General features: G+C 37.3%; 1 protein-coding gene across 6 annotated transcripts in view; it reads right to left on the reverse strand.

Moving 5' to 3' along the window:
* Nucleotides 1-19,073, reverse strand: part of LOC140717133 (synaptotagmin-B) — a 610,226-nt gene that overhangs the window by 114,461 nt on the left and 476,692 nt on the right. For all 6 annotated transcript variants that reach the window (XM_073030387.1, XM_073030384.1, XM_073030386.1 and 3 more), the window contains 2 exons: nucleotides 6,770-6,946; nucleotides 5,304-5,479 (listed from right to left, as the gene is read on the reverse strand). In XM_073030387.1, coding sequence (XP_072886488.1) covers nucleotides 5,304-5,479; nucleotides 6,770-6,935 — 342 coding nt within the window. In that variant the 5' untranslated portion in view covers nucleotides 6,936-6,946. The remainder of the gene's footprint in view (nucleotides 1-5,303; nucleotides 5,480-6,769; nucleotides 6,947-19,073) is intronic.

Genomic DNA, 19,073 nt, shown 5'->3' on the forward strand with positions numbered 1-19,073 from the left:
ATATAAATGGGCCCAATTTCTAGGCTATGTGAGAAGAGATTTACAACACTAATTACTACCACTATGACTTGGGCTCCAACATGATGTTGCTGAGGTATTTTATTTTTTGCTAAAGGCTAGATCGGTGGATGACAGCCCTTGTCTTTTTCCTCACTGACATTAACAAGCTTCCTCCAGCCTTTTAAAGGACATGTTCTAATCAAGCGTCTGACACAGCCCTCTGGAGGAGATCTGTGGGGAGTCTGTGAGCTGGAACAGCAACACAGATACACTCCAAACCATCAGATTGTCATGTCATGTTTTAACCAATATGTATAAAAGATATTTATATTATTTACAGTAAAGATTGGGCCAGCAGTAATAATTAAGAGGGTTTAAGAGACTGAGAGAAGGAAAAAAATTAAAATCTAACATAAACATCTAAGGAAATTTGATGCTATAATTGTAAAATACAATTTCCATGACTTCAGAGGCAATTCAGCAATGGTCATTACTTATACTGTTAAAAATTCTATGTGCATAGACGAAAATGTTTTATGATGTCTTTCGGTAGGGAACAAATAATCAGAGGTAGCAGGTTTTCATCATTTCAGCAATGAGTGTCAAAGTAAAGACTGTAGCAGCACATTTTGTGGGGGAGAACGTGATGTCAGGAAGGAGCTGGACCCACTGCTATTTGCCTATTGCCACAATAGGTCTATAGTGGATACGATCTCAATGGCTCGCCACACATCTTTGGATCACTTAAAGAATGCAAGTACCTATGTCAGGGTGTTTATTGACTTTAGCACAGCATTTAACACCATTTCTGCAGTCCTGCTCAAAAAGCTAGAGAACCTGTGCCTCTGTACCTCCCTCTGCAACCGCACCCTCGACTTCCTAACCAGAAGACCACGGTCTGTACAGATTGGAAATAACATCTCCACCTCACTGACAACTTACACTGGTGCTCCACCTGGATTTGTGCTTAGCCCACTGCTCCACTCTCTCTACAACCATGGCTGTGTGACTGGGCATAGTTCAAACAGCATCTATAAATTTGATACAAATCAAATCAAATCAAGTTCAATTGCCATTCAAACCATGCATGGATACAGCTGAATGAGACAGCGTTCCTCTAGCTCAACTACCCTGGTTGGCAGAATTTCAGATGGTAATGAAAGGGCATACATGAGTGAGAGATACCAGTTAGTTGAGTGGTGTCACAGCAACAACCTTACACTCAACGTCAGCAAAACCAAAGAGCTGATTGCGGACTTCAGAAAGGGTAAAATGAGGGAACACAAATGAATCCTCTTAGAGGGATCCAAAGTGGAGAGAGTGAGCAGTTTCAAATTCCTGGGTGTCAATATCTCTAAGGACCTAACCCAGATGCCACATATTGATGCAGCTATGAAGAAAGTAAGAAAGCAGCTATATTTCATTAGGAGTTTGAGGAGATTTGGCTTGTTAGCTAAAACACTCAGAAACTCCTATAAATCTGGCGTGGAGAGCATTCTGACAGGCTGCATCACTGTCTGGTATTGGGGGGGGGGGTGGGGAGTTACTACACAAGAATGAAATAAGTTGCAGAAATTTGCAAAATTATTCAGCTCTATCGTTTGTATCAGCCTCTGTAGCATCCAAGACATCTTCAAGGAGAAGTGCCTTAGGAAGGCGATGTCCATCTTTAAGGATCCCCACCACCCAAGACATGCCCTCTTCACACTGTTACTGGCGGGAAGGAGGTACAGGAGCCTGAAGGCACACACTTAGCGATTCAGGAACGGCTTCTTCCCCTCTGCCATTTCTAAATGGATACTGAATCCATGAACATTATCCCATTATTTGTTTATTTATGTTATTTTTCACTACTTATTTTAACTTAACTATTTTATATATATACTTAATTTAACTCAGTTTTTATCTCTATATTTACTTATCATATATTTCAATGTACTGCTGCTGTAAAGTTAATAAATTTCATGACATATGCCAGTGATATTAAATCTGATTCTGATTCAAAAAGCAGCTTTCTGAATTCAGCATTTGATTGTTTTTACATTCACTCTGCTATAACATTAAGTGTTTCATCAACTCACTCCATTCAGGCCTTTTTTGACATTTCCTATTTCTAACTGAACAATTATTCCATTTGTTGACTCAGTGCCAGTAAATTTTTCTGTTCAGGACATTTCTAACATCATGGTGACTGCCCTCAAGTTTGCAGCAACTGAAAAGAAACATGGACTATGTACACAAGGAACCTGAGATATTTGATAACAGAACAAGTTTCATCAACCAACCAGACTGAACAATGTTGGCTGAAGTAAAATATTTAATTCATGCTATATTATAATCTGGAAGGGTCAAAAGGGTCTATTCCGATCTCTATCTCAATAAATAAATAAAAATATACTAAGTAGGAAATGAAGACAGCAATGAATGGGATTAAAGGAGTGAGATAAAAGAGATTAAGAAAACCAGACTGATACTGAGGTTGTATAGCAGTAATTAACATTCGATTGATAATTCTCAAACACTTGAATGTTGAAACAGAGTCTTTTGGTGACCTAATTATCTGGTGAGTATTTTCAAAGTGTAGGGTAACCTCTTGATTTCAATTTGAAGGTGCTGAAAAGTGCAATTCAATTTACCCTTTCTTAGCTATCTTCATGATTAAATTAATTATTATTTCTAAAAGATCAGTTAAAATTAAAAAAAAACAGGCTCGTGACATTTTCTGTGTAATGAAAATAGTCAGATTTGCCATTAAGTCTAAATCAGGAAAACTTGCAGTCAGATAATTATAGTAAAATATAGATTATAGGTAAGTGGTAAGGTACTATCGGCTACATATGTTTACCTCTTCACGTTTATCCTTGAAAATGAGGCACTCAACTACTTGCCATTTACCTATTGCATTTATGTGCCTGGTTCTGCTCTGCTGTTTATAATTCAAAACCTGCATTAGTTTTTAGAGCTATTGAAAGTACAATGAAAATAGAAATGTATTGGACAGTCAATAATTTATTCCAAGTCTAGTCCCATTTGAAGCTAGTGCCAGACTTCACTGGCAAATGATTCCATCTATCACAGCTGTGCTGCACATGTGAATGTGAGAAAATGCCAAAATGTGGAGCTGACCAGAAACAGGTCGGACTTCTGTGTCATATCTTTGTTTAATAATATTGATATAGAGAACCCTGGTTTACCTCAAGCACAGCCTAGACAGATCTTTTGAAGAATATCTGTTTTTCAAAAACATATTGACAGCTTCAAAACTCTGCACGCGTAGAGAAATCGTTCATCTGAGGATTGCATCTGGTTCAATTGCATGTGCTCATCATTCTAGTTGGTTACAAATCTGGGTCTGTCATATCTCAAGGAAGTTAAAGCATGCATACATAGTAACTATATGTAAAATAAGCACAAAATAATTCCAAAAAAGGTTAGGATAACCATCCAAAACACATCTACTATTAAATAGACTGTGTAACATCTCCAGTAAGAGATGCAGCCCAATAACATTAAACAATTTATCCTGGGAGATAACACAAAGCAGGTGGCATTGCATCAGCCTTCTGTCATGTACACCCTTTGATGTTCTCTTCCATTCAATTTGGCTTACTGGATGGATTGACTCTCAGGCATCCAGTTCAGTATTACCTATTTTACACCACATCTGCAGATCAATTTCTACCTGGGTGTTCGCTGACTGCTGCTTTATTTCTAAGCAGAAGTGAATTCTGAGTATGACTGAGACATTTTTTCATTACAGTTTCAGATGAGACCAACTTTCAACTTTAACCCATAACCTAATATAATAAACTGTGATTGTTTGGAGTACGTTGACCTAACCTGGAATATCGTCTTGGGGTTTTGCTCTAAGATATGTTCATAAATAAAGGGATGTTTGTCAATCACATGAATAACTGGCTTATCATCATCCATATATAAATACCGTACTTGCTTAGCAGGGTTTCAACAATGCCTTTGAACTCTAAGTAATATGGCATTCCACAAGATATAATGAGATACACAATAAACACATTTTCAATGTCAGTAAATATTCTTTCTTAACATTGCATTTGTGACAAAGACATTCAACAATTTAAACACCAGCCAAGTGTTGTGGCTTGCCCCAACTTTTAAATTCTAGATTCAAATTCCGACACATTACATAGTTTGGTTTGTTTTCTGCAAGTTCTTGAATTTCTACAAGTGTCCATAATATTACTAACCAAGACTTCAACTGTGATAGGAACCTATAACTAAAGTGTCTTCCTTAAGGTAATTAAGTACATAAAAGAAAGAACAAGTGTCCAACTTACAGCCATATGTCTTTTGTGGAAATTGTATTATAAATGTCATTAAAACAAAGCAATCTTTATCAAAGAACAGATGGGCCAAAATATTTGAGCAGCCTCCATGAATAATTGTGCAGGTTTTGGAACACATCCATTTAGCATGGCTAGTCTAATTTTGTTATGTTCTTGTAATGCATTTTAACAAGTTCCTTGTAACATAAAATCAATGCTTTACCACACAAATCGGAGATTTTTTTGTTGAAATACGAGGTAGCAAAAATGTTAGAAACCAACTTAATGCGAGGAAACTCAAAATGAACACTTGGCTGCTCAGAGGTTATTGTCTATCCTTGCTCATTTTAGAAACATTTTTTGTAAGTTTCAATCAAGAAAAAATCTGCTGATGCTGAAAATCCAAGTAGCACACAAAATGCTGGAGGGACTCAGCAGGCCAGGCAGCATCTATGGAAAAGATGTACAGTCGATGTTTCCGGCCGAGACTCTTCAGCAGGTCCTGTACTCTTTTCCATAGATGCTGCCTGGCCTGCTGAGTTCCTCCAACATTTTGTGTGTGCAGCTTTTTTTTAGTTTTCTCAATTATTCTGTGTTTAATATTAGTAAATTACAGCAATTTGGAATCGATTTGTATTTAGATTTTATGATTCTAGTGTGCCTAAACTCAATTACTGGTGTCCACCCTCATTATGGTTGGTTCTGTACTGTTCCAGGAATATGAGAAATTAGAAGTGATCAGGTGTCAAAACTGTCTCATGAAATACTGCATTCATTATTTCACAATATGAATGGTCAATATTAAATCATACACTGACAGAAGCAACGACTGAGGGCATATTCTTTGACTGAGTAAAGGTGAACTTAAATATGGGATTTTTAATGCTTTGTTGCATCCCTTTACCTGGTCTGCCATGAACACAGAACACGTTTGAAGCTACATGTTTCAAAGCTTTGCAAAACCTGGTGACTTCGATTCGCGTTTTCTCCTCATTCTATTACCTGATTTCCACTTGAGTTTTTCACGTCTTTCATGTTGATGTCGTTCTTCTTCCCCTTTCCCTTCTCCTTCTTGTTTTTCTTCTTTTTGCAGCAGCATTTCTTGCAGATGCAGAGGCAACAGGTCAGAAGCAGCAGGCCGCTGACAATAGCAATGGCTATCAATGCCCAGGGTGGCACTGGTAAATGGATTAGGAAACAAACGGTAAACGTGACATCAATGTCAGCATCAACATTTAGCACTTCCTGGCAATGTATTTCAGAGACGGTTTTACTTTATGATCTACCTTTGATCATTGCTCTGTGCACTGCCTAAATGCAACTGTTATTCTGGGATGACTATCACACACTCACGAGGGATCGTGTAACACTTTACAGTGTCAATTCTGTTATGGTCTGTAAGGAGTTTGTACATTCTCCCTGTGCCCGTGTGGGTTTCCTCCAGCTGCTCTGGTTTCCTCCCACATTCCAGAGACGTACTGGTTAGGGTTAGTGAGTTGTGGGCATGGTATGTTGCTGGCAGAAGCATAGTGGCACCTGTGGGGCTGCCCCAGGAACATCCTCGCACTGTGTTGGTGGTTGCTACAAAAAGAAGCATTTTACTGTATGTTTATGATGCACATGGGACAAAAAAAGTTAATCTTTTAAAAAAAAGGTGGGAAGACACTTGCTGTGAGGAGCAATCACCTGTTGGTGGCGTGCTCCATAGAGGGAAGTTTGGGGGTCGTGAGGTCATAGCAGGAAATGGGAAAAATGAGCAGCGGGAATTTGAAGATGAGTTGCAGATTTAACATAGAGCTGGAAAAGTAAGTCTACTCTTCCTGAGTCCATATCAAGCGAGTAAAGCATCTATTATAGACTGTTTTGGTGCTTTTTTCCAGAAGATCCTTTGACCTAGATGCTCTCCAGCTGAGGAAGGTGACCACAATATGTACAACATATGCTGATCACTATGAGGAAATGATCTGAAAAAGGTCCAGTACTATTGACTATAAGGAAAACGCAAGGCATTACTTATCTACATTTAGTTACTAAAATTTAATACCAAAATCTAATCTAAGTCAGTTAATCTTTATATAATTAGTTAAAACTATTAAAGCAGATGTCCCTCCTACATTCAAGATCAAATCAAGGCATCTGAAATACAGTTAATAAATTAAAAATGGCTATTTTGTATAGGTTTTCATTTAAATTTTGTTGTAAACAACATTGTCCCTCTCTTCACCAATCCATCTCCGGAGCACTTGACTTGATAAATCCTGAGAGTGCCTGCTGAATTGCCTGCAGTGGTATATAAGCCTTGATTGCATGTTTAACTAAATGGCCAAACTATTTTTGAAATAACACCGTTTATCACCTGTTATAACACATCAAAACAAATAGATGGAATCCTATAGGCTGACCTAAAGAGAGCAAATTATTGAAAGGAAGTACACTCAACCTTATGATTTGAAGGAAAGCATACATACATGGAATCTTCTGGAGCTCATTCATAAATTTTTCTTTCAGCTTCTCAAAGACATCATTCTTCCCCTCTCCAGGACCTCCAGTAGCTGTTGAGTTATCTCCAGTGTCAATAGGCATCATGGTGGTTGTGGCAATGGGTGCCGCCAAAGAGTCTGATCTTAACTTCATCTTGAAAACAGCTGGTAGAGAACAAAAATACAAACACAGTTTAGGAAGATTAGCTTTTGCGTCATGAGATTCTAATTCAATTCCATTCCTCACAATGATTTCTTTGCTATGGTTAGTGAATAATGGATTGTTGGGCTTATTAATTATTTAAGAAGAAAGGTTGAATAGGATGCTCACTCAAAGTAGCAATGGATATTTTCCATTGGAATAAAATCCTATTAATCAATATAGCAGAGAAGCAATGCGGTGGGATCAAGATAATATTATATTGCATACCTTGAAGCCAATGCATCTATTTCTGCTAATGTGATTTCAAAGAAAAATTATTATAAGTCTGAGAGTAAACTTTAAGGTTATGGTGATGAACTAAACAATGATTTGTTTGTTAGCTGTAAATTATTAATTTGAACATGTGCAGTCTGCATATTTTTTCCACAGTAGCCTCTCTTCATATTCATTTATCTGGTACCAGACAACAGTCCATCTCCTTTCATCTTTTCCCAGTAGCATGAATGATTTCTCAAAAAATAATTATCCACATTTACTACCTATAGTTGAGTCATCTCGTGCCCTAGTAAAGGTAATGATCATTTCTAAGGAATCATGCTGGATTTGTTTCCTATTGTGTTTGGACTGAACTTAAATCATTGTTGATTAATTAGAATGTGACAAATGGTCATAACTGTAGAGAATATTGGAAAGCGTGGAAGTGTAAAGTAAAATTTCTGTCTAACTAAAATAAGATATTAGTTAGATGGAAATTAACAGTTAAGACACTGAATGATAAATATGCACACAACACTTCATCTTTCAAGGCTCTATTCTTGCAAAGAAAAATTTTATAAAGAGAAATTTTAAGAATGAATTTGATAAATAAATGAAGATAAGGTGAAAGCCTTCAGCGTCAACTTGAGAAATCCATAAATTCTAGCTAGAACATCAACCCAAGAAAGGCATGACAATTCATTGGAAAGTTCCTCGTGCTAAGTTATAGAACGAGAGGATAATGAGTACTAGTTTTTGGCAGCAAACAACTTACTGGAGGAATTCAGCAGGTTGAGCAGCACCTGGGGGTGGAGAGAGGGGTTGGCAGGGAACGGTGAGGAGTGGAGAAGGAATTGTCAGGTCAAAAACCTGCTTCAAGAATCGGCATCAGCTTCCTCCAGAAGATCATCTGTTGCCCCAGACGCTGGCATCTGCAGTCTCTTGTGCAATTCATGAAGGAGCAACATTTCAGATTACATGTGAAGCGAAGTGTACTTCAGCAGATCAGTGGAAGTAAAGTTTATTATCTAGTGACTCAGCTAATGATACTTTTGACCTTTAGATTCATGTCAAGGTGTCTGATATTTGAGATCCATTGGCTTATAATGATGAGGGATGTTGAGAATGAATCACTTTATTGATATTTAGATTGGAAACAAATCCTAAATCTAACTCTGTTCCCTCATTCTCAGATAACAGAATTTTTCTCCCCAATTTCCTTCTCCTTAGTTTACAAGTATCATGGGTCACAAAGAATCTTCAGGTTGTGGTAACAACAATAACTAGAAGGGATTAAAGGATAAGCTTACTTAGCTGACAAAGCTGCCTAAAGCCACCTTCATTCACCTGAGGATTGTATTGCTTACCCACATGAAAATAATTCTAAAATCAAATTAATTGACAAAGTTTCCTCTAATTTTTGGATGGACAATGATGTGTAATAAAGTGCAATGTAAATACCACAAGTGTTTATATAATACTCCTTCATAGAAAACTGTACAGATTAATGTATTTATTTATATTTCAATAATCGGTGAAGGATAAATGAATTGAAACTGAACTGAAAATGGAAAAATAATGCAAATATAGTAAGATTTTATTTGTTAACTGAATTTATTCTGTTCTTTTTTGGCATTCTTCATAAATAACTCAGAACAATAAATTTCAAAGGGTGTTCTTGATTAAGTCTTTATACTGTTGAATTCATTACACATAATTTACAATTCTTCCTTCCTTTACACTATATGATTGCAGCATTATAACATGTGAAGGAGTAATAGTATTACAATTGTATTTTAACATAATTCTATTAAAAACTTTCTTAGCAATGTTTATGAAATAACCTTGGCAGCAAATGTTAAATTGTTTTCCTTTCATCATCTTATCTAAGATAGAACTGTCACTATTTCCTGAAACTTGTGTAGCTGTAAATACAATTTCTTTTCTAGCTAGTGGGCAGGATCATATTAGTCAGCAAATATAGAACACTTCACAAACAATCCTAAAGAATACAACTTTCCCCAAAAAAAAAGACCTGGCACCTATTCAGGGTCAAAAAGAGGCAATCTCACTCGTAATTCGATATCCTGAGAACAAAGGAGAGAAACCTTGTGTAGGTTGCAACTCCAAAAAGAAAGTTTCTATGAAGTGCGATAATACTGTTATTCCAGCCATACCTTATTATCCCAATTCACCACAAAATTTGGAAGATTAACTGACTTAAAAACTGTAAAGTCAGAGATAAAGTATAACTTCATATTAATCAGGAAAATATTAATATAATCTGTGTCATTGATCAATTATATCATGGCTAGTCTAATATTTCCTTTACCAGCTGGAAGACAAATTCTTGTGAATCATCTTGGGATGTTTTGCTATATTAAAGATATCTTAGATATATTAAAGTTCTTGTTGGATTTCACACTCTTTTATTTGTTCACCTCTATCTCCCCACTCAACCCAGCCCTCCTCATTCACTACCACTGCCAACTTCGCTCTGTATGGACCACAGTTGTAAGCTAATTCAGTAATGCACTAGCTTGTTGTGTTATAGGACCTCTGCTCATTGCTTTACCTTTGCAATGCTATGCTTAGGTTCTTTGATTTTTTTATATAACCCTTACTGAGAAATAGTCTTCACCCTCTGTCATGTAATTGCCAGTTTGGAGATTAAAATATAGAAATGAATTTATGCAAATGTCAGATTTGCTGTCTTGTCATCTCAGACTTAATTATAGATAAACACAGTAGAGTGACTCACAATAGCAGTGGGTCGTGATTTTACAGCAACTTGTCTAATACCAGGATACAGGTTTATCTTTGCCAAGTTAGTCATTTTACTAATGAAAGTTATTTGCTTATATTGCTATGCATAATTGATTTTCAAGTTTGAGAGATTATAAAACTAAAATCCAGTCACTTTTAATAAATTGTTCAAAACATGTAGAGTAAAAGGGCAGAGAATAGTTGAACAACTGAATGAGTCTGTTGGAATAAAAGGGTCGATGTTGGAGAAAGAAGATCAATCACAATATTTTTACTTATTATTCATGGTCTGTGGGAATTATCAGAAATGCCAGTATTTATTGATCATCTTTAATCACCCTCAAATTGACGATTTGCTAGGAAATGGGCAAAATGGGTGCTAGCACACTGATTGACAGTGCCAGCAATGGGGTTCAATTCCGGCCACTGACTGCAAGGAGCTTGTACATTCTCCCTGTGACTGTGTGTTTTTTTTCCCCACATTTAAAGACATATTTGGTAGGATTAGTAAATTGTGGACATATGTTGGGCCAAGAAGCATGGGACACTTGGGAGTTTCTCCCTGTGCGTCCTTGCTCTGTCATGTTCATTGTCGCAAAACAATGCATTTCACTCTAAGTTTCGATGTACATGTGACAAATATAGCTGAACTAATCTAATCTAATTTTAGAGGACTGGAGTCAATTTAAGGCTGTAAGTGTAGAATAACATGCAGTCAGTAAGACCTGCAGATTTCCTTCCTTTAAGCAAATCAATGAATCAAGTAGACTTTTTGCGGTAATCCGGAAGTTCATGACATTTTTATTATAAATTATTTAGTTAACAATATGAATTTTGTTAGTTGCAGTGATAAGTTTGGAACTGATGCTCAAGTGTTTGAATAATGAGTTCACTTAGGCCAGTAATATTCTGTTACTACATTGATCTTAGCAGAACTAAATATCCCCAGGTCTTCCACTGGAGTTTGATCAAACAGAACTCAATTCAATATTTCTGCTTACTTCCCTTCCTTTCCCAGTATCATTGGCTGAGGTGGTGTTGGTTGGTTCAGCTTGTTCTCAGCTTCTGGGAGTGCTGTCCTAAAAATGGTCACTGATGATGCGTTTCCTGAGCTGGTTCTCTCTTGATTTCCTCTGCTCCTTCTGAAGGAGCAGCAACGGATTCTGATTTAGTGGCCATTCACAGCAGGCGAGGTGTGGGAATCATCTGCAGTGAAGCCCCAGCTGCACAACTCCAAGGGAGAATGAGAAGCAAGTCCAGAGATGCCAAATCTTTAACTCAGGAGCAAAAGGCATCACAATGTTTATAGAATCCAAAATACAACCAAATTACTTGTAAGTGATAACAAAGAGTAAAAGAATATTGTTTCAAGATTGCTCCAGAGCATCATATGCTCAGCCTATTAATTTGTTTGTTTGTTTGTTAATTTATTTATTATGTGCTTGTTTTCTATATATTTGCACAATGTATTTTCTTTTGCAGCTGCTTGCTTGTGAGTCTTTGTGTGTAGTTTCTCATTGACTCTCTTGCATTTCTTTGTCCTACTGTGAATGCCTGCAAGGAAATGAATCTCAATGGCGACACATACATACTTTGATTATAAATTTACTTTGAAATTCGAAATGGAATTCATTATTCTTTCATTTCCCAGAATGGTTTCCAATAATGTATGTGAGACATTTGCACATCCATTGCAGTACTGCTGAATTCCAGGCTCAATTTTGTTAGTAACTATTTTGGAGATCTGCTTTATTGAAAAATCAAATCAATAAAATAAATAATTATATATTTGATGAAGGTAAATAGGATTATACTGTACATTATGAATGAATGCACAATGTACTCCAGTGAGAAAGAAGTTCATTTTCATTACTATAAGCTTCAGTTACAGAATATGGATACCTAATAAAGTAGCCACACTAACAATGGAACATATTTGTTCAATGATCCTAAACTAATTAATTCCAAACTGATTAAAATATTGTAATTCAGTTTCTCTTCCATGACAGCAGCTGGATCTTGGCCTTCAACCTTTTGACATTGCTTTACTGAATTATCACAATAAATAAAGTCACAGATTGTTGATCCACAAGGTAGAATCAATGAATTAAATATGAAAGATTGTTCTTTTACAAATTCAGTATTAACAATGGTAAGGCATCATCATATTACAGAGAATAAGAAGTATATTTTAAATATCATGATCATTGTTTCTGAGGGTTTTATTCTTATTTAATATAATATTTTCCAGTACAAAAGGATGAATTTCAATTTATATGTCTGCTATTAGAGTCTCGTAACTTAAGTTAGATATGGCCCTTGTGGCTAAAGGGATCAGGGGGTATGGAGAGAAAGCAGGTACAGGGTTCTGAGTTGGATGATCAGCCATGATCATACTGAATGGCGGTGCAGGCTCGAAGGGCCGAATGGCCTACTCCTGCACCTATTTTCTATGTTTCGATGTTTCTATAACATCCCAAAGGGTTTTACAGAAACTGAAAGGCATTTGACTCCAGGGACTTTTATAACATGGGGAACAAAATTGCAAATTTCAACAAAGAGTAACGGGATAAACAGCTGGTTAACCTGTTTCAGTAGGTGCTAGTTGAAAGATAAAGGTTGGACAGCACATCAGGAGAAACAGAGTTACAGAAAGTGCCATGTTTCTTTTGCAAGTACCTGTGTTGGCAGTCCCTCTGAGTCTGTAGCACTGCCTCAATATTGCACGGAAATGTTAGTATAGAAAACATTATAAATTGTGAGGGCATAAAGCGTTAGCAAAAACTAAAATAACGATACCTATTTCTATATCTTTGGGATTTTGACAATTTTTCTTCATCCTGCCCAGTCTATCATCTTATACACCTCCATCATCACTTGTCCTCCTCCTTTGCTCCAAAGAGAAAAGCTCCATTTCAATCAACTTTCCTCATAAGACATATTCTCTAATCCTGGCAGCATCCTGGTAAATCTTCTCTACATATGCTTCCTTCCTTGATGGGGTGACCAAAACTGAACACAATACTCCAAATGTGGTCTAACCAGTGTTTTATAGATCTACAATGTTACCTTGTGACTCTTGAACTCAATGCCCTGCCTAATGGTGGCCAACACACCCATGTACATTCTTGCGGCAATATTTTACCTGTCCGGTTTCCAATAGTGGCTTCTTGCAGAAAATGCAGTTGCAGCATCTCCATAAAGTATGTCTTTCATGAAATGGTAATGCAGTAGCCATGGAGGGGGAAGAAACAGAGGTGGGAATGTTATGGTGAAAGGAGGTGAAGATGGGAAAGCATAGACAGGTGCTCTGTTGTGTGTTAAAGCAACTCCTCCTGATGGTTTGGCTAATAGGGCTCATGAGGGTGGGAGGGGCCAGTAATCACAGTACCTTGGATTGAAATGCATGTTACAGACTAGTTGACAACATTATCAGATGGTTGTGGACAATGAACAGATAACTAAGTCGGATAGATATTGTGGAAAAAAAACATAAAAGTGCTAGTGAGGGCCTTTTATTTTGAGTCTCGGTCAATGTGCTGTTATGCTTGCTCTTTTTTAAAATTGACTTATTAAAGCAAGTCTTTAAAAACTACTGTCCGTCAGTAAACTCAGAAAAGAGCACAGCAAACCAGACTGTACCATTGGGTTCATCATCAGATATGCTCAGGTAAATCATGCTTGGAAGTGCCTGGGTCATTTTCATCCCAGAAACTGTCACCAGCATGATTCATCATGCATGGCGGTTAAATAGGAATTGCAACTGGATCCAATTTCCAAGAATACATTTCCTCATCTTATCCATCCTTCAGGTTTCCCCTGGACTGTATCCACCCAGTGTCATCCCGTGAGTGTAACAAATCCCTTGTCACATTTTTCCAGGAAATTCGCTGGATGCTCAGCACAGTTTACAATAGTGGTTTTAGTAAGTCGGCAGCTATGCTCTGCAATTTGCTTTTAGATGACTCTATTATGGCACTAATTATATTTCTTCTGGACTCTGTCAAATCGCTTTGTGGTAATGTTTCATTTCAAATGCAGAAAAAGTAAAGCACACAGCATGAGCCTGGCTTCACCATCGGGCCCCACCTGCATGATACTGGCACCGTTCACCAAAACCATTCACCATTACAATATTGCAAACAAAACTCTCTTAGCATGACAGTAAGACATCCCATAAATGGTGTTATAATTAGCAGAAGCCCAACCCCCTCTATTATTTCACCATGCAAACATTTGCCCAATGCCAATACTCTGCGCATATAGAACAAGCAAGAAATTGGAACTGAAGAAGGTTTCTGACAGAAATCTACATCCTCCACAAACAATGGAATTGTTCCTGGCAGCAAACAAAACAGTTAGGGTCGCAGTTAGCATACTTGGCATATCAGTCCAAAATTAAAGAATATTTAATGTTTTTCAAGATCTGGGGAATATAGCTGTGTAATGAATATAAGCAAGAAATAAAAGATGTCTGCTAGAAAGGAAAGTTACACACACACACACACACACACACACACACACACACACACACACACACACACACACACACACACACACACACACACACACACACACACACACACACACACACACACACACACACACACACACTCCATTTTAAAATCAAGAATCTTGAAGAATTTCCTATTTTGTTTTATCAAACCTGTGTTTTCAGAGCCTGAACTCGAACCAAGCAGAAATGCATAATATATCAATAGTTTTGCTCTGCGAGCTGCTGAAAATAATTCAGGACCACATCAGTGTGTAGCTGATGGTGCATTTGGGGAGCAGATGTGTGATACCAAGCTGTTGGAGGACGAAGGAACTATCTCATACAAAGAAAATGCGGCATCCTCTCAGCAGGTTTGTGCCTGTGGGGTTTGTCAAATTTTCCATCCTTGCAACTTCAAAGATGATTTTGGACTTTGAAGTTCTTGGAACCCACAGCAAGCAAATGTGATTTCATACTTCAGAATCCCTTTGCTTGATATGGAGCTCAGCACGAGAAACTTGTTGGTAATAGTAAGCAGTCTCTTCTGAAGTAATAGCCTCTACAGGTCCAACTTGTGTAAGAACACATCTGTTCAATTAGAAAGAACCTCGCTCCATATGGTTGATGTAATTTGGAAAATAGTAAAAGAACATTGCAAATGATTGGGTATTCTCATTGGACGTAGAAGTATCTTTGACCATCTACTTGATCAATGCAACGCAAGGTTAATGTCTTAGCTGCTAGAATGTTAGGATACTCTCTATCAGGTAACCAAAGGCTCATTTCAAGGCCATCTGAAAGAAAACAATAAAGTTTAGGCCAACGATTCTGTGGCTAATAACCTCTGCATCCAAAGAGGAAAAGAGCCTTCTCCATTTAAGCTTAATTTCCCTTAATTCCTCAGATTGTGTTGTGCGAGATCTGTAAATGTACAATCCAACACCTGCAGGTAACATTGTCCCGTACGTATGTGTGTGTGTGAGAGAGAGAAAGAGAGAGAGAGAGGGAATAGCCTCATGTGATAGAATACTTTTTTTTCTTGCTCACATATTCATTATGAGTTTGGCAAGTTGGGTCTCTAGTAAGTTCTATGCCAACCATTTGACATGGATGTAGATGGAGGTCATGTAATCAGCTCCCAGCTGCACTGTTGACATGCAGTGCTTGGCCATGACATGTAGTTGACAGAAAAATCCTTGGAGATATTTGATCTCTTGGACAGACCCCTCAACGTCAATGCCTACCTCAAATAAGTACACAGCCAAGAAACAACACCCTGGTTTTTAAGATCAATCATGTGGAAGGATATATTTAAGTACTATTTTAAAAAATGTAGCCTGGTCTGTTTTGCCTTCTATTAGGTAAATATTTCTCCATGTTGAGTCCAAAACTCAGTTTCATTTTTGCCATGTCCCAATGCCAGACTATCATTCTATTTCAGAAAGCCTTTCTTGTTTTGCCTCACCCAATCTCTTGACATAGTCTGAGAAAGAGATCTTCTTCCTTTCCAGGTCTTACTCAGATCAAGGTCTCTTTTCACTCAGTCTTCCAGAAATGAAGGTAATGCAAAGGCAAATCTTGGCAGTTAGCAGGGTAGGTCTCCGGTGTGTTACTGAAGGAATGCAACATTGCCTGAGGCAGCAATCTGTGAATGCGATATTAAACAGTGTGAATACTGCGTTCTCTTTTGGTAGCTCCTGTGAAGATTGAACAAGTCACTTTGACCTTGAAGTCCAGCAGCTGCATTTTCCTGATCAATGAGTGACCTGATTGTCAATGGTCAGAAGTTATAGCCCACTGTGAATTTCCAAAGGCATGCTTATTTAATTTATCCAGGCATTGTTATGAGCATTTACATATTATGTATGTCTCATGTCAGCATATTTAAAATGTCCTCCACAAAATCAAAGTCAAATAAATTTAGTATCAAGGTACGAATGTCACCATGTATTACTTTACATCTATTTTCTTGCAGGCATTTACAGGAAAATAAAGAAATACAAAAGAATTCATGAAAAACTACTTAGAAACAGAGATTGATAAGCAACCAATGTGCAAAAGACAAATTGTGCAAAAAATAGATAATTCTGAGAACGGTGTCTTGAAAGTGAGTCTGTACAGAGTTGAAGTGATTGAGGTTATCCACATTGGCTCAGGAGCCTGATGTTTGTTCCCGCTCCTGGTGCTGTGGGACCTATGTCTCTTGTACCTCTTGCCCAGTGGTAGTAGTGAGAAGAGGGCATGGCCTGGAAGGTGGGGGTCCTTGATGATGGATGCTGTTCTCTGTGGCAGTGCTCCTTGTAAATATATTCCATGGTGAGGAGGACTTTGCCTGTGAAGAAATGTATTAACCCTTAAAGCATAAGGAATCATTACTAACGTGCTTCAGTGTTGAATATTTGGAATGGTTTCCCAGAAAAGGTTCTTGACCTCTGCACAGGTTTTGGCTTCATTCTTTATCTACCTGGGAGAAATAAGCAGAAATACAAGATTCCAAGTATTCTCAACTTCCCCGCACTGTACTAGTTCAAATACAATTTAATGCTGCACTGAGAACAGAACATTTTGTGTTTTCGCTGGAGTGGGAGTCCAGACTTTCCTAAAACAGCTCAATGGCATTTTCAATGTCATGCTTTGGTTGGCACAAGTAAGAGATCCACTTGCGCTTTGCACAACAAAATTGGCCAGTTGTATCTGAGTAACAAATAGAAAATGCTGGAGGAACTCAGCAGGCCTACAGAGAGGAATAAAGTCTGTAATAGCTGAATGAGGTTAACAAAGCAGGCACTGAATTTTACTTTACTGTTAGGACTCTTAAGTTTTACCAAAACAGCAAATTAATAAGAAGCACTTTGAAAGTTTTATTACCACCAATCACAACTGGAGTATAGAATGGAATCAACAGTGTATGGCTTTTTTGTACAATTTAATTTGTGCATTAATAAATTCAGACAAATGTAGTTACATTCACAAATTACATTTCAGAAAACTTCCTATACACTGTAATTTACAATTCTTCCGGCAAATGCAATCGATTTTCTGTACCAACATCATAGCTGCAGCATCTTAATGAATGACCAGTTAATCGGTGCTTTTGTGATATTAATAGGGAAACTAATGCTGATAGGGCAGATCCATGCTCATCTGGACAAAACGTCACATTCAGTATTCACATAGACTATCAAAAGGGGAAGATGTGGCAAATGGAATGATTTACCCTGCATGCCTTTGCTTTATATTGTGCAACATTCCTTCAGTTAATGAGGTGCAGTGCAGTCCTGCATTTGAAGTTATAAACCTGTTAATTGTGGATGTGAAATCCAGAACAGAGTTTACTATCAACTGAGACATAACACACTGTGGGTCAATACATATCTGTCACATACAGTTTGAAAGAAAAATTACAGAATTAAGCAGAAGAAAATACTTAAAGACTTGAAGTTAGATCTAAGCAGGTACTTAGAAATAAACAATAATAGCAAGATTCAAGGACATGAATATAGAGTCTTCTGGGACCCTGCAAATATTTACTTGCAAAATACAATTAGCGAAAATTGAAGAATATGAAAATTGTGAAGTCAGATCGGGTTCACAGATTTAAAGATCAAGACCATTTTTATTATTTACCTAATTTTATCTCCCGTATTTATTCACCAGCCACCCACACCACCATAACCACGTAGCTTGCACAGGGTCTGTGGATGGAGGAAAATTCTGAAGCCCTGAGTTGTTTTATTCAGTGCTTTGCTCTGTTGTGCTGGAAGCTGCGCTCTGACTGGCAGATGTGCTCAATTTACACTCCGCTTCCTGCAGTCATTTGCAGTGACTGAATCACCAGTTGGCATTCCTGTCAATTAATTTCCTTGCTGAGTTTGATGAAAATGATAATAAACCCATGGTGCTTCCTTTTGATCTTGAAATGGAAAACAATTGTAGTTTAAAAATGCAAAAACATTTTTAATGCAAGTGTGAAAAAATTCTTGACTCTCAGGATATAATTAAACGGACTTTAAATACAAATTGTTTTACTTTGTGAAACTTATCTAACACTGTCTGGAAAAGTGTCTTTAAAATTATGCATTACACCAAGTATCCGAATCCGTGAGTAAGATCGTGCATTATCAATAACATACCATCAATAGTTGATAAAGTCAAATTGAAAGGGTAAAATAAAAGGGAATGAAGTAAAACAAAGAAAGGATAAAATAAAATGGGATAAAGCAAATGGAAAAGATGCTGTAGAGCACAATACCATGGATTATATATGAGTTACACTATATGCCAGTTACACCATATGTATTGTAACACTTCATAATGGCATAAAATCTACCTGTACTCAGTAAAAAAAGGTAATTAATTAAGGTAGTGCATGTTAAAATGGATTCAATTGTCTTTTTATTAGGCCTGAAGTGGGCAATATCATAACAAATTCACCCAAGTGACACATTGCTCAATTCCTGTACTTAAACTACAATGAACATAGAGCATGAAACTGAACTGTAAAGCACAGTACAAGTCCTCTAGCCCACAATGTTGTGCTGGCTAATAAGAACCTACTTCACAATGTGCCCTCTGGTCCCAGACTCCCGCACCATAAAAAACATCCTGACCAC

The sequence above is a fragment of the Hemitrygon akajei genome, chromosome 27 (genome assembly GCF_048418815.1).
Source record: "Hemitrygon akajei chromosome 27, sHemAka1.3, whole genome shotgun sequence".
Lineage (NCBI taxonomy): Eukaryota > Metazoa > Chordata > Chondrichthyes > Myliobatiformes > Dasyatidae > Hemitrygon > Hemitrygon akajei.